Here is a 14,504-nt window from a genome sequence, read left to right as displayed (position 1 = left end):
CCTTGATGTATCTTGGGAGCTTTGATCGGGCCGCATAAGCTGGGGACCAGTTCTGAATAAAGGTGTTTAACTGAGCCTTTCTATCGATGGCCCCTATGCTTTTCACTACGTGTTTTGCTAGGATTGCATCCATTGCAAAGGCCCACTTTGGTCTGTTCTTCGTCAGTGTCAAGTATCTCTTTATCCACATAAGCTGGATAGCTTCGTTTCTCGCTCGTATGTCTAGTACTCCTAGGCCGCCTTCGCGTATTGGCTTATGTAGGGTTGCCATACTTATTGGTGGTGGGGCGTTCGATCCCCACATGAAGTGTCTGATCATCTTCGACAACTCGTCTTCTACTGTACGTGGCATACCTTGTACTACCGTTAGGTACTGAGATATTCCGCCAGGGCCCATCTGAACTATGTGGCGTTTGCCCAGCATAGTTGGGCGGCATCGGTTCCAGCGGTCAAGGAAGGCCTTGATCTTGTGAATGGCCGGTGTCCAGACCGATATCTGGTCGACACCATTGCCTATCCATGCCCCTAAAACCCGAACGGGTTCACCTTCTGCTGCTATGCGAATCGAGGTTGGTATTTCCGGTGAGTTACCTTCCTCTGGGTTTATGCGCCTACTCTCTATGACGGCGGCACGATATTCAGGCGGGCCCACAGGCACTACTTCAGTTTTGCCATCGTTGAATTTTGCTCTCGAGGCGGTGCACCAGTTCTGGAGGACAGCCCATAGTTCGGACCATCGGTCTGTCTTCGAGAGGAACGCTGAGGTGTCGTCAGCAAATAAGGAGGTTATCAGTCGCTCTAATGTTCCGGGTATGTTGAATCCTGCGATCTTTGATCTTCTTAGCTGTATTGCTAGGGGTTCTATTGCTAGGTCAAAAAGGAGGCAAGAGAGGGGGTCGCCTTGGCGGACCCCTCTGACCACTGGGAAGAACTTACTCTTCTCACCGTTCACTATCGCTATGGATTGGGCCGTGGAATATAGGTTTTGGACCTTCTTTAAGAACTTCGCCGGGAAGCCGAAGGCTTCTAGTGTTCTCCACAGGTAGGCGTGATCGATTTTATCATAGGCTTTCTCCTGATCTAAGGCTATTATGACTCCTTCTTCTTCAGTTGCTTCCGCGTAGTCTACGAGTACGCGGCACATTTGTGTCTGGTTTTCGATGTGTCGCTTCGGCACGAATCCTGCCTGGTCGATATGGATTATTCGGTCGACTACTTGGCCTAACTTGGAGGTGAGTGCTCTAGTATACGTCTTGTAGTCCGTGTTCAGTAGTGTAATAGGGCGGTAGTTTGCTATATTCCTCCTATCGCCCTTCTTATAGAGTGGACATAGCCATCCGTCGGTGAAGTGACATTCTGGGATAGTCCCGTGGGCCTCCATGTCGTTGAACACGGCGGTCAGATATTTGACGCTGTTAAACTCGTATTTATCACGTTTCTCCTCTAGGCAGACTCCATCCATGAATGTCGTCCAGAACTCATATGGGATGCCGTCGATCCCGGCTGCTTTTCCAGTTTGCGTCTTCTTCAGTGCGTCTTCAATGTCTTTCTCAGATATATCCGAGCCTATTATTTCCTGTTCTTGGGTGTTCAGGGTGGTGGGTATTTCGTGGAGGACGTCCTTTATAGCTCTCTCTTGGGCCTCTTTTGTGAAGCCCGGACTATCTTGATATTGGATGTCATTGTGGTACTTGCGTGTCAGTTCGGCCATGCCGTCTGATCTTTTCTCGTATCTGGGCGGGTCACTGCCTGGGATGCGTAAGGCGAGCACATCAGGAAAAACACTTCTAACTTCAGCAGTCTTGAATGAAGAACACCTGATCTTATTCAATCTTTCACAACTTGTGTTCCTCAATTAAGTGCACCATGTGCATGAAGACTACTGAAGTTAATTATAGTACCTTTGAGAAATTTGTCTTGTGCCCAAGTTGGAAGATATGCAACTTTAGTTCTGCAGATTAAGACACATAAGTACACATTAGTTGGAAAATGACCTCTTAACTAGAAAATATGCATGATGAGATGTCAGATTGCTCAATATGAAGACTTCACCAAGATTTCACCTGACAAGTTAACACATACTATATCTGGCAACAGTAATGGGGTACAAATAAAGATTATTTGTTTTTCCCTGTGATTATGAGTATATTACCCTACTTACAACAGATGCTGTGGTCAAAGTCATATTGTCAGGGATTTGGACATATTTGACCTGTTAAGGTTGAGAGACAGCAAAAGAACACTTAAGCATGCAAAGTGAGACAAGAAGCCTGCCCTTGAGCAAATTATGAGTCTACACAAGGTCTGCAAGGCAACAGATAGTGCCAAGAAGAAATGAGGCCAGTCTGAGAGCCCAGGGATGCACAGGGGCTGGGCTAACAGGGGGCAGCAATTGCAGATTTCTCTAAGTCCAGAAAGATAGTCAATATAGGTTATTGTAGAAGGGAACAAGCACAGGGACCTATGGTGTAGTGGTCACAAGTTTGTGCTGAGAGTGTGGGAAATTAGTTTAGCAGGTCAGGGGTTCAATTCTGGGAAATGGCAGATTATTTTGGGTGACATTTTTGCATCTGGGATGCCTGTTATGACAGCATATGCACAAACACAGCAGAATCATGAGAGAAGTCACCCCAGTAATGATGAAAAAACATCATTCTTGCTTGGAATGAGTGTTTACTTTGGTTACTTAATGGAACTTAAGTAAGACAATTTAAGAAATTGACTTACCTTAAGGCTCTTGTGGTACATAGTGACACATAATGTCACTTTTGGCTCTCCACAAGACCACTTAAGACACGAACGTTTTTCCTGATGCAACAGGTCCCTCGGTTTCTTGTCCTTGTTGATTGCTGACCAGTACTTGGTGATTCGTTCGCCGTTCAACATGTATCTTGTTGTCGTCGATTGCTTGATTGCTCTCTGTTCCCTCCTTTTCAGATCTAGTATGCGATCATGTATAGCTTCCGACTCGTGCTGTAGTTCTAGGGAGGTTGTATATCGATCGTCGGATTCAATTTCTCTCACGTTTGCTGAGAGAGCAGCGATTTCTTGGCGTGCCCTGGGGCGTTTTGCTCGTGATCGTTGTTGTGCTATGCGTTGGATATCCTGTTTGAATTTCATGTGTACGTGTTGGATTGTGTGGCTTGGGTTGCGATCCTTCGAGTCTAGGTCTCTCACTTCCTTCAGTGCCTTATGGCCAACTCTGGTTATTGACTCGATGAAGGTTTTGTCGTCTAGTAAGTTTAGTTGCATACTCCATCGTCCTGGTCCGATGAATGGTGCGTTAGCCGCGCATAGGCGTACGCCTGCTAGGCGGTGGTCGGATGGGACGCCGTGCGTTTCTATTGTCCACTCCAGGGACAAATTGATCAACTTATCCGTTGTGTATATGCGGTCGAGACGTGATCTCGAAGGGCTTGCACGTTGGGGGAAGGTATAGTTCTTCGTGTTGGGTTCCGATAAACGCCAGCCGTCTTGTAGTCCACAGGATTGCATCAGCTCCTTGAGGTTCCTTACGGCCGATTGGTTGTCTTCATGCGCGGGTAGTCGATCAAGGGCCTCTTCAACGATGTTGAAGTCGCCTGCGATTATATCCGGCTTGGTTATACTCTTATTATCGACCCTCTTCTTGAGTGTTCGCCAGAAGGCAGCGTTATCAGTCATGTTGTTGGGTGCGTAAACGTTCAGGATTGTTAACATCGTGTTTTGGTGCCAGTGCATCCTGAGGAGTATAGCTCTTCCAGGGATGATTTCTTCTGTTGCTACGTTACTGACGTCCACAATTTCTCTATTCAGGACTATCGCTACTCCATGTTTGGAGCTAGGGTTAGTTGCTCCAGAGTTCCAGATGCTCATTCGTCGGCCGTACAATTGATGTAGGTCTGTGACATCATCTACCGTTAGGTGTGTTTCTTGTAGGCATAGTATGCCTATGCGGTCGTTTCGCATTATCTGATTCAAAGCGTTCCATTTGACATTGCGCGGACCGGACAAGCTGCCCTTTCCGCTGATATTGAGAGAACACAGGTATATATTCGCTTTCGTTCTGCGGCCGTTCGTCTGGCCAGCTTGATGTTTGGGCTTATTGTTAGCTCCACGAGTCCTATTAGGCTCGTCCTGCGTCCTCGAACCGCAGCTTCCTGCAACATCGTTTGCAGGGGTGACGTCGCAGGAAGCGGCCCCGTCACCGAATTCCTCCGTCCCGTCATTAAGACTCTCGAGGGCGGGGGACACGAAACTCTCTCTAGGTCGGAGGAGAGGTTGACCAGTTGCCGATAGTACGACCGTGTGAGTTGTTATTGTTTCGTTTGGTGCCGTTGCTTTACACTTCCTCGCTACAACGATCCGCGAGGGGCGGAGGACGCTCCTGGTCCTCTCAGGTGACATGCTACTCTGTAGCTTTCGCCTCTCGGTGCGGGCAAGTCTAGAAGTGCCCGAGATCTGTGGGGGCGGTCACGGCAGTGTGGGGCTTTCCTGTCCCGATATACGGTCAGTGTATTTGGGCCTTTGCTAGTCCGTGACCGTTGGTAGGGTTAGTTCGCACATAGAGTTATTCAGTCAAGAAAACGAGAATGCATTGGCATGTAGACGTAGAGTAGGTGTAGCTACTCGTTGATGTGTTACAAATGGAATGTATGATAGCGCGGTCAGATTCCTACGAGGACTTCTAGACTCCTCCGCGACCGCGAGGGCCACCGCGGCCGCGTCCTCGGCCTCCCCGTCCACGACCACCTCTCCCGCGACCTCTGCCATTACCGGCCTCCATGCCGCGACGTTCGTTCGTGATGGACTCCCGAGCCGCCTCCAGGGAAGGGCCATGCCATCCAGGAGTCAGTGGGACCGTGCACGCGTAGGTAGGGTGATCGATGCTGTGGCAATAGGCGCAGAAGAAAGCGTCGACGATGAGTTCTGGTGGACCAGCGTGAGCGCCTCCGTACGTTAGTTGACGCAGGTAGGTCTTGAAGACCGCCCACTCAGCCGCGTCTCGTGTAGGGGAGTCTATGTAGAGCGAAGCGACCGGTTCTTCCTCACCGTTTCGTGGACCCTTCCACATAAACTTCCTCACCCTGACGGATCGGATGATCTCGTCGAAGGTGTCGTCTGTTCGTTGACGGGGCCCTAGACGTCCTCTACGGTACTCGTCGACCAGGATCGACTTGATGAAGTGGGCCGCCTGGTCGTCGCATAGCGTCGCTCGGAAGCCAATGGCCATTCCAGCTTCTGAGGTGGATCCAAGACGGTGCGCGTCCCGCCAGGTGCCGATGTAAGTTGGAGGTCTGCCATCGGGGTCGATAACGCTGAAGGTTCCCTCCGGCGCAGACCACCAGACTCGCTTGATGAGTTTGTCACGGCCCTGCTGAGTGAGGTTGCCGAGACGATACCAGTGGGGAGGTTCGTTCGGCTTGGTTTGCGTGGTCTCCGGGAGAGGCTGGATCAAGGAGGACCCGTAGATATCAAGGTACTTTGTCAGGACCGTCTCCGCAGAACTCATTCGCGCGTGGTTACCGCTGTCCTGCGCGCCGCGACCGGGGAATTGAATGAAGAGGAAGATGTCCTTGAGAGTGGACCAGGAGCTTCGTTGAGATACGAGGATATTATGGAGGAAGAAGTACGGGTCGTTCCCTTGAATCTGGACGTGGCCATCGGGCGGCGGGCGGGTAAGGGCCATCGGCTGAGGTAGAGTCGGTAGGGGCGCCATCGCCTGCGCCTGCTCATCGGGGAGGAGAGGGAAGGGCCCGGGGGCGTAGTGCACTGGTCGAGGGTGTGTGGGCGGGCGGTTATGGTCGAGCTGTGGTCCGCGTCTATGGGGACATTGTCAAAGTTAGGACGTTTGTGGATGTCTTTTAGTGTGGGGCGACGTACTCGTGCATATAGAGAAGAGGGGCCTCTGGGTCTCCTTGGGCCGCGCGGTTGTGGCTTGCCGAGCTATAATGCGTGTGCGGTGGTCCTCCAGAAGCTGGCCCTGTTTGAGAGGTAATCCCGTCGAAGTCTTCGTGACGAGCGGGACGCTTTCCTTCTCGTTTGGAAGAGGAGCTCGCGTTAGGACCGGTGGTTCCCGTGACGTGGTGGGCGTAGAGGTTCGCTGGGGGTCTGTTGGGGCGGTGGAGCGTGCGGTTCACAGCTTCGTCGTCCAGGTCTATCATTTCGATGTCTGACGTTTCGAGATCAGAGGTGGTGATCGCGGGGGGGTCGTGACGGTCCTTCGGAGGGGTGTCGTCGAGGTAAGATAGAGGCGAGGAGCGTCGGACGGTGATCTTCGCGGGCGTGAGCGGTGGGACGACAGGGGCGTCTTGGGTGCGGTTCACAGTGGTGTTGGACTCTCCATCGTCGATGTCCGTGGTGACTCGGCGGCGTTTGCGAGACTCGCTGACGATGCGAGAAGGTCCCGTGGCCTGCTGAATTGGCGTCTCGACCTGGTGTTGAAGAGACGTGGGGAGGCCTTCGCCGAGGGCTAGGACGTCCTCCGTCTTCTTTACGTTCTTCTTTGCTTTCGTCTTCTTGGCCTTCGACTTCGAGGAAGAAATTACCTTGCCCGAGCGAGTGCGGCTCACGTCAGGGTCAAGGGGTTCGTTCATTTCTTGAGCTTTATGGTCAGATGTGTTCATAGTTATGCAACGGGGTTGTCTCACCCTCGGTGTCATCGCCGTCCTTGTCAGTTAGCACGAGAGGCTCGACGGTTGTGACCTGCAGGATGATGTTCTCGTCCTGCTCCGTCTTCACCACGGGCGATTGTGGTTGCTGGGTGGGCGTAGCCGGTTCTAGGGTCGGAGTCGTTTCGCGCGGCGGCGTGTTAGCCGCAGTCGCTACGACGTCCGCGTAGCCTGATGGTGGTTAGACAGTGAGTGTGTGAGCGTTCAAGGTGCTTACTCTTGCCCCCATTGTCCACAGGCGAGGTCGCTCTCGGAGACTTCCACGGATTGGCGGAGGGGAGGGCGATAGGCTCGGCGTTGATACGCTTGGCCGCGGTTTTGACGAGCGACGCGTCGCGGAGTCGCATGATCGATGGTGATGGGGTGCTCTCGCCTGGGGGCGAGGTCGGCTCGTGAGGCAGAGGGAGGACGTTCTGTTGCATCTTTGGGAAGCTGAGGAGTATTCGGGATACTGAGGTGTATTCAGGATACGGGTTGGCAACGGTGGGCTCACATTCGGGGGGTTTTATATCCTTGTGTTGGGCAGGCTTCCGTTCCCTTCTGCGCTGTCCGTGATACGCCGTCCGAATAACGTTAATTCGATGGGCAGTGGGTGTCGTGATAACGGTTGGCGGGGCGAGACTCAGGGTCCGGGAGGCTGCGCCCATTCAAACATTTTTAGCGTTACACGAGTAATGTTTTATGGAGACATACGGGGGCGGCTTCCCTTGTCGGCGTCGAATCTCGTCAACGCCTAAGTGGAGTTCTCCGTTTGGTGGTGGTGCGCTTAGTCGTCGCTTATTGTGCAGCTGGGCTGCAGGAAGTAGGGACGGTGTGGGCTTCTTTCTGCGGCTGCTACTTCTCTGTCAGCGATGGAGTACGTAGACGGCTGGTCTATTGCTGTGTATGTTATAAAGGACCCGTGCAATTTCAGTTAGGCCGCTCACGTCGCACGTTGGGTAAGTCATTCCGTAATGTCCGCGTCACTTCTTCTGAGGTCCCGGTGTACTCTACGTTGGTCTTCGTCTGTGGGTTGTTCTTGTCGGTGGAGCCTTGGTCCGTCATGGGCATCGTAGGTTAGGTTGTGAGTTCGATCCTGAGGATCGTCTGGGGATGTTGGTTATAGATGGGGCGGGGAGGGTATGGGCGGGAGGATGGGAGAGCGCATCATGGCGATGTGGCGTTGATGTTCGGGGCTTCGGTGAAGCGCCGGTCGGTGTCTGATCGGGCTCGACTGTTTTACGTCTAAGTCCGTCCATTTGTTCCTTCCTTTGTTGAGGTTGTGGGCGATCTCTTAGGGGAATTCTCATTTTCATGCCATTATTCCTCCGCAATAGTCTCATATGTAGCATTTGAGTTAATGGGTGTGGCTTCGGTTGTTTGCATGTTCGGGCAGTCAACTTGCCATGAGATATTTTGGGGTGCTCAGGTTGTGGCTACGCGTGTACTGTCAGGGACCGAGGCGTCTAGATTAAGTTTTGCTGGTGGCTGTGGGATGTGATTGACGTGGGATCATTTATCTACCATACACTAATTGGGATTGGTTTCCACGGGGAACGCGACAGGAGGTTTCTAGCTATTATAAGCGCAGTCGGCGCTCCTCGGCCCACTGTGAGTTCGTGTAGAGGTTCGCAATCGGCGAGTTTGGAGCAGGGGGTTCTGTTGTTGGATCTGGGTCTTGTTCGAATTCGTACGGATATTCGGTGCCCTGAGTTAGGGTTTGGTCGTCGCGGAAGAGTGGGTGTGGCTCAGGAGTGTGTGGGAGAGTTTGGTAGAGTTGGAAGTGGAGAATTCTCTCGCGGGCCTGGAATCTCGACCACGAGGTTGGGATGGTGATGCAGCACGGACCGGGGCCGCCTGAGACGGACCATGTGATCCAGTGCCTCTGGAACTCGGTTACTTCCAGAGCCCGACCAATGCCGGAGCGCATCCGGCCGGCTGTGAGGATGATGAGGTCGTCTCTCCCGATCTGTCTTTCAGGGCGTCTTTCCACCGTCCACGTCAAACGGGTGCCTATTCTCTCTGGTGTCGCATTGACCTCGACCGTAGTTGCTAGCTCGGGATCGAGGGGGATGCGAAGGATCGGGAGGGATGGCGGTGGTGGAGGGCGGCTGACTCTGGTGAATAGGGGAGGTGGATTGTTGCGATTGACCGTTGTCTTCTGGCGTCTTCTGCTACCCTGTCTTGGGTGCACAGAGGTATGTGGGTCCCTTGTAGGGGGCATCTCTGTGTATTCAGTGCTTTAGCTGTCCATCGTTTTATCATTAGGGATGGGCGTTTACTCAGACTGGAGGAGCGGTTTGTTCCTGCACATTGATGCGATATTTCGGCGAATATCGGTTCAGGCAATACGTAAAGACAGTGCGTGTTTGTAGGGATTTCGTAATGCTTGTGAAATGACTGAGGGTTGATTGGGTAGACGTGGGCGTCCCACGCCATAAGGTTCAAAATGTAAGGCATGGGGGCAGGGAGTAGGCCAGGAGTACGATCATATCGGTCTAACCATACGTAAAGACGGTACGTGTTATGGAGGTGTCGTGGTGCTTGTATGATGGCTGAGGATTGGTCGTGTAGGCGTAGGCATTTCAAGCCATGAGATTTAGGAGGTGGGAGGTATGGTAGAGGGACAGAGGATGAGCCCGAAGTGCGGCCATCAGGGTTGCATCAATGTGCTACCCGGATCTTACACTCGTTACTTGGATAGGCAATTCACTGAATTCAGCGATTGTGTACTCCTGTGGCTGAAACTTTAACTTTGGCGCCGTTCCGGAGGGAGCGTCTATTGTATTGGGCTCAGCGCTGGGTGAACTCTGGTTTTCATGCTATTTTGCTGATTGAACGCGTCAGATTCAGCTCATCTTGTCGTAGCTAGGATTATATAGTCGTTATAGACTAAGTTGCCGTGGTATAGGGCTTTGGAAGGGGATGGATTGGTGTCCATCGGACTGGATGTACCGTGGTCCTGGGTCGCTATGCGCGAAGGCATGTAGCAGACCTTATAGCGCATGTTCGTTTCATCTCCAGAGGAGATTACTTACCCCCCGGACCACGAGAAGGTCTGCGCAGGGCTCGTCGACGACGAGTCCCCCCCGGGGGGACTGGCAGTACTTATGATGAACTGCAAGACGCAGCGGCTCTACGCGGTCCACTACCGTCAATGCGAAACGTCTTCCCCTTGCAGATGCCATCTGATCTCGGTGATCGGCCACTAGGGTTGTCTGTCATGAAGCTGTCAACCCACTGTCAGGAGGGCAATCGAGGATGCATCTCGAGTGTCTATAACTTACTCTTAATTAATGAGCCATGGTTCGGGCTGCTCCCCGCGGAACAGCCACAACTTGCCAAGATCCCCTACAGCCATGCGAAGTTTTCCTGTCATAGGTCTCGCAGAACGTCGTTGGCTCCGAACCGCCTTTCGCCCTGGTGGAGGGAGCAGGGGAAGGGGGAATGCACCGGCCGGACCAGGCTCTGCGGTGGTCCGACATCTCGGGATGAGCGCGATCGGCATCTCGAGCAACAAACACCGTTGTATATAATACTTAAGTAGTACATGCTCATCCCTCCCACGAGGGCTGGTGCGCGCTGTTGCCGCAACAAGAACCGGTACCAGCCAGCTTAGTAGCTAGGCACGATAGCTTGTTTGTGGTTCTGGCCCTGTATCGCGAGGATGATCCGGTACGGATTCACTAGACACGCCGCCATCGAGTGTCTCAAGAGGACTGGGGCGGTGACGCCCTCGACGAAAGGGCGAACAGGGATATTACGTTCGCTTGGGCGGTCACGGTGGTTGGCCATGGTAGCCAGATGGTAGCTCTCGACGGACAGGTGGCCGGCCACGTCACTGACAGAGACTCAGCGGCGGTGGGCGCGCCTGAGCCAATGGGCATCACGCGTGCGGGGCGGTTCAAGTTGTGTTCGCCGAGCCCTGTCGCGACTGTCGTGCCTTGCCTCGAGCCGCATAAGGTTCTCCATCTACGATAGGCTGGGGGCTCATGAGGGCTGGATGATCCAATCAAGCTGAGTACAGTATCATCAGCACCTTCACGGCATCCGATCTCGCGTTCGATCTGAGACGAGCCTAGGTGTACGTCGCGGCTATAAGGAAGACTAGCCGTGGCCGTGCCTCTTCCTTCCCACTCGCGTCCACGCCATATGTTGACAAGCTCTGCCTTGCTCGAGCTACCATCTAGGAGGCTTGGCTGACCGTCCTGACGATGAGCGATATATACCCCGACGACCCGGATGCCGAGCGCTACCAAATGTCTGTAAGACTGTACCTGTGTTCCGGCCAACCGTCCGATAGCTGACGTATATCCATTTGCAGTTTCCTCCACAATTACCTGCACCTTGTCGGAATGAGTACATTGAACCGTTCTGACTGGAAGGACCACAGCATTGATTTGATGCCGTTTGTCAGCTATTCTTTATTACGACTACGCCTTGACATTTGGAGACGAGTATACACGAATCTGGAGGCAGCAAGCAACACGTGCACCAAGGAACTATCTCTTCTTTATGAACCGTTACCTCACTTTGCTCGGCGTGAGCAGATTTATTCGTCTGCACTCGCTCTTGTTCATGCTTTGCAGGATGTCGCCGTCAACGTCGGCAATTTCTATGATTTCAAAACAACACACGTAAGTGTGCTTGTTGTACTTTCGTCAGCCCGCGCTCATGGCATGTTCCTGATAGAGGTTTGACGCGCTCCATGTTTGCAGCGTGGCACGACTAAGTCCTGCCGCTATGTAGTTGCAGTCAATATGCCTTCTACAGACAGGCTCTGCTAATCGGTGCTCAAGTAGTCGTCTGCTGTGGGCTCACTTTCATCCCGTATACTGATCCATTCCTCGCTCACCTCATCCGTAGTCATATTGTATCTGAGAACGTCCGCTCTCTACAATGGCAACAAATTCGTTAGAAGTCTGATTTTAATCGTTGGCCTGTCCCTCGCTGGCCTTTCCATCGTGCGTATGGTCACTGGTCCGTAACGCACAGGCAGCCTGATCATTTCCCCCTTGTCACAGTACGCTGTCATCGGACAACATGAGAGCATCTCCGTTAATGGAGGCTGCCACGCCGCCGCTGACCGTATAACGTACGTGCAGCGACCTTCCATTCTTCTCCGCATGCTGACCTCTAAGATTACCGGCGGCACGAAGTGCCATCCGTACGTCTTCTATGCATCGTGAGTTCGTATAGTAAACATGCTGACGAAACGCTTGCTGCAGGGATCGCAGTCGCGTGGGAAAGCCTCTTCGTCTTTGACTGCATGATCTTCTCTCTGACAATGTGGAAGACGTGGAAGCAACGTTCGCTGTATCTCGTACCTGCCGATAAGCTCGATCTCGTTTCCCTCATATCGCGGGATGGTACGAACTTGCTCATCTATGTATACACGCTCCTTGCTGACTCGGTTCCAGGTGCCATGTACTTCGCGTAAGGCCAAGCCCTCCTGAAGTGATTGCGTGGACAGACCTTCATTTTATCGCAGTGTAATGGCGTCCGTCAACTTGTCAAACACCTTGACCTTCTACGTGAGACGCCGCTTCATACACGCACCTCACGCTCTCTGATAGTACTCCAGTTTCTGCAGGTAACGATGCTGCTCTTCTGGGCTCGAAATCCTTTCTGAGAATCCACGTAGCCGCTTCTGAGAGGTGTTCTGTCGACATTCGCTAGCAGGTGAGTTTGACACCTGAATAACTCCCGCCTCCTTACTGATCGAGCAAAGCGTATCCGTGACCATGATGTCGCGCCTCATGCTCAACCTGCACGAGAGCGCAGGTATCAGCTCATCGACCATCACAAACCTCTCCACCGACAACTCATCAACCCTCTTGTTCACCTCTGGCATAGGCATACAGGAGGGCGATATCCTGACAATGTCGATAGCGAGGGACGTCTCCCCATACAATCACCGAGACACCGAAGAGGGGACGATAACTGACGACGTGCTGCCAGTGGACCAGCCAGAGGAGATTGAAATGGTCCCCCAGGACTACCGGAGGCGCCGGAGCACAGCGAGGACTGGATCAGACTGCTGATCGTGCACTAGGAACAACAGACTTTCTCTGGCATTGTAATAGAGTGTATCCTGCATTAGTGGTGTATCAATTAGTACTATATTATGGTATTGTTGTACCGATACTGGAGCGTCGAGGCTGGTCCCTTGGACACCCTGCTGGATGAGCTTGAGGGTTCGGTGTGTTCAGAACAGGTTCAGAATGACTGAGATGATGGAATGGTCGTGTATGTAGTGGTGTTTCCACCAAAAGGGCAAAGAGCGTAGAGAAAACCCACGGAGTGACTGCGTGGTTTGACATGAAAAAAATGTTCCCAGGGGGAGTCGAGCCCCCGTCTCCACGGTTTTGCGCTCGCCGGAGCAAGTCCACAACGTGATGATCTGACCACTAATCGATGGGAACGTTGTGAATGAGTTCACTTTGTCCAATCAGAGGCCGCAGACAAGGTTTAGGCGCACCTGACTTTTGACACTCAGTCGGAGAATGCCGCAACTCTGTTCCGCCACCGCCGACCGAGGCCCTCCACAACGACCTCAACGCCGTCGACAACGCCCACGTCAAGAAGCAAGACATAACCGAAGGTGAGTTTATGCATTAGCCATGTCCCATGTCCATTCCTGTGCTAGTCAAAGCCTAATGCTGTAGCGGGATGGATGGATGGCATGGCTCTCGTCCGGATGTCAGAGAACTCACATGTATCCTCTGCAGATGCCCCTCCAAGAGTTCCAGGTCGTCGGGCGCCATCTCCCGACTGAGTCGGAGCCCAGCCCCAAAATTTACCGCATGCGCATCTTCGCGCCGAACGAGGTCGTCGCCAAGTCGCGGTTCTGGTACTTCCTGAGGTGAGCACCCATTCTTGCCTCGCGCTACGCAGTTGTAGCCATCCCGCATCCCACTCACTCACCTGGTGCGCAGGCGTCTCGACAAGGTGAAGAAGGCCAGTGGCGAGATCATTGGCGTCAATGTCGTTAGTAGAGTCCCTTGCAGCCGTTCAAATGGCAAGCGAAATGGGAGCTGACCGGCGCCTTGTATGGCTGCCCCCTTAGATCCACGAAAAGAAGCCGCTGAAAGTCAAGAACTTCGGTATCTGGATCCGCTACGACTCGCGCTCCGGAACCCACAACATGTACAAGGAGTTCCGTGAGCTCACCCGCGCCGATGCCGTCAAGTCTCTCTACCAGGACATGGCTGCGAGGCACCGTGCCCGTTTCCGGTCGATCCACGTACGGTCTGCATCTCCCCACGCCGCCAGTCTTTCTGACCAAATGTGCTTCAGATCCTCCGCGTCGTCGAGATTGAGAAGGGCGATGATGTCCGCCGGCCCTACATCAAGCAGCTCCTCACGCCCAGGCTCAAGTTCCCTCTGCCTCACCGTGTTGGCAAGAGCCGCTCGACTTTCGTCGCTCACCGCCCCTCGACGTTCTAAGCTCGCATGCTTTGACCCGGTATGTATCGTGGCTTGGGAGTTGCTGCTGAAGAAAAAGGTCGACTCTGGGATATGTCACTTGCTGTTCGCTATCATGCAATATGACGATACGATTACGACATGCACAGTACTTTTTTTGACGGAGTGATGAATCCCTTACGATTGACGGCAAAATTTCCATCGATCCTGCGAAGCATGAGGTGAGCCTTGAGTCACCCATATCTGAGTTATGGTGGAAGGTCTTGCACAGACTCATGCAGTTCGAAACCGTCCCCGAACCGAACGCCGTCGTACCAGGCCCTGCCTCCTGAAAATCCTCGCTTAGGTGCTGAGGATAGTTTTACGTTCATCGTTTGGTGATATTGACATCAGACGTTTAATCGACAGCATGTATCATACTGTACAGTACTGGGCTCGAGATGCATG

General features: G+C 53.0%; 4 protein-coding genes and 1 non-coding gene across 5 annotated transcripts; 2 read left to right on the top strand and 3 right to left on the bottom strand.

Annotated features, from left to right (window-relative positions):
* Window positions 1-4,666: 4,666 nt before the first annotated feature.
* C8Q71DRAFT_727006 (uncharacterized protein) lies at window positions 4,667-7,072 on the bottom strand (the record flags this gene model as incomplete). The annotated part of the gene is made up of 4 exons (XM_047921813.1): window positions 4,667-5,801; window positions 5,863-6,583; window positions 6,630-6,821; window positions 6,868-7,072. 4 exons carry the CDS (start codon window positions 7,070-7,072, stop codon window positions 4,667-4,669), a joined length of 2,253 nt encoding a protein of 750 aa, XP_047774338.1.
* A 1,136-nt stretch (window positions 7,073-8,208) lies between these two features.
* On the bottom strand, window positions 8,209-8,853 carry C8Q71DRAFT_861910 (uncharacterized protein; the record flags this gene model as incomplete). Its single annotated transcript, XM_047927963.1, has 1 exon — window positions 8,209-8,853. One exon carries the CDS (start codon window positions 8,851-8,853, stop codon window positions 8,209-8,211), a length of 645 nt encoding a protein of 214 aa, XP_047774337.1.
* A 1,857-nt stretch (window positions 8,854-10,710) lies between these two features.
* Window positions 10,711-12,781, top strand: C8Q71DRAFT_783117 (uncharacterized protein). Its single transcript, XM_047924958.1, has 14 exons — window positions 10,711-10,890; window positions 10,954-10,988; window positions 11,047-11,171; window positions 11,219-11,266; window positions 11,377-11,440; window positions 11,496-11,593; window positions 11,654-11,724; window positions 11,789-11,796; window positions 11,858-11,998; window positions 12,050-12,065; window positions 12,121-12,163; window positions 12,214-12,222; window positions 12,274-12,311; window positions 12,361-12,781. The coding sequence occupies exons 1-14, from the start codon at window positions 10,844-10,846 to the stop codon at window positions 12,671-12,673; spliced, it is 1,056 nt and encodes a 351-aa protein (XP_047774336.1). The 5' UTR covers window positions 10,711-10,843; the 3' UTR covers window positions 12,674-12,781.
* A 179-nt stretch (window positions 12,782-12,960) lies between these two features.
* C8Q71DRAFT_t140 lies at window positions 12,961-13,054 on the bottom strand. The gene has a single exon. It is a non-coding gene; the product is annotated as a tRNA-His (tRNA).
* Window positions 13,055-13,360: 306 nt separating this feature from the next.
* On the top strand, window positions 13,361-14,078 carry C8Q71DRAFT_715862 (60S ribosomal protein L18A; the record flags this gene model as incomplete). The annotated part of the gene is made up of 4 exons (XM_047921070.1): window positions 13,361-13,494; window positions 13,568-13,619; window positions 13,699-13,875; window positions 13,929-14,078. 4 exons carry the CDS (start codon window positions 13,361-13,363, stop codon window positions 14,076-14,078), a joined length of 513 nt encoding a protein of 170 aa, XP_047774335.1.
* Between the last annotated feature and the right edge of the window lie 426 nt (window positions 14,079-14,504).

The sequence above is a fragment of the Rhodofomes roseus genome (genome assembly GCF_022264815.1).
Source record: "Rhodofomes roseus strain CIRM-BRFM 1785 chromosome Unknown C8Q71scaffold_27, whole genome shotgun sequence".
Classification (NCBI taxonomy): Eukaryota; Fungi; Basidiomycota; class Agaricomycetes; order Polyporales; family Fomitopsidaceae; genus Rhodofomes; species Rhodofomes roseus.
This window is presented reverse-complemented; position numbering and strand designations above follow the sequence as displayed.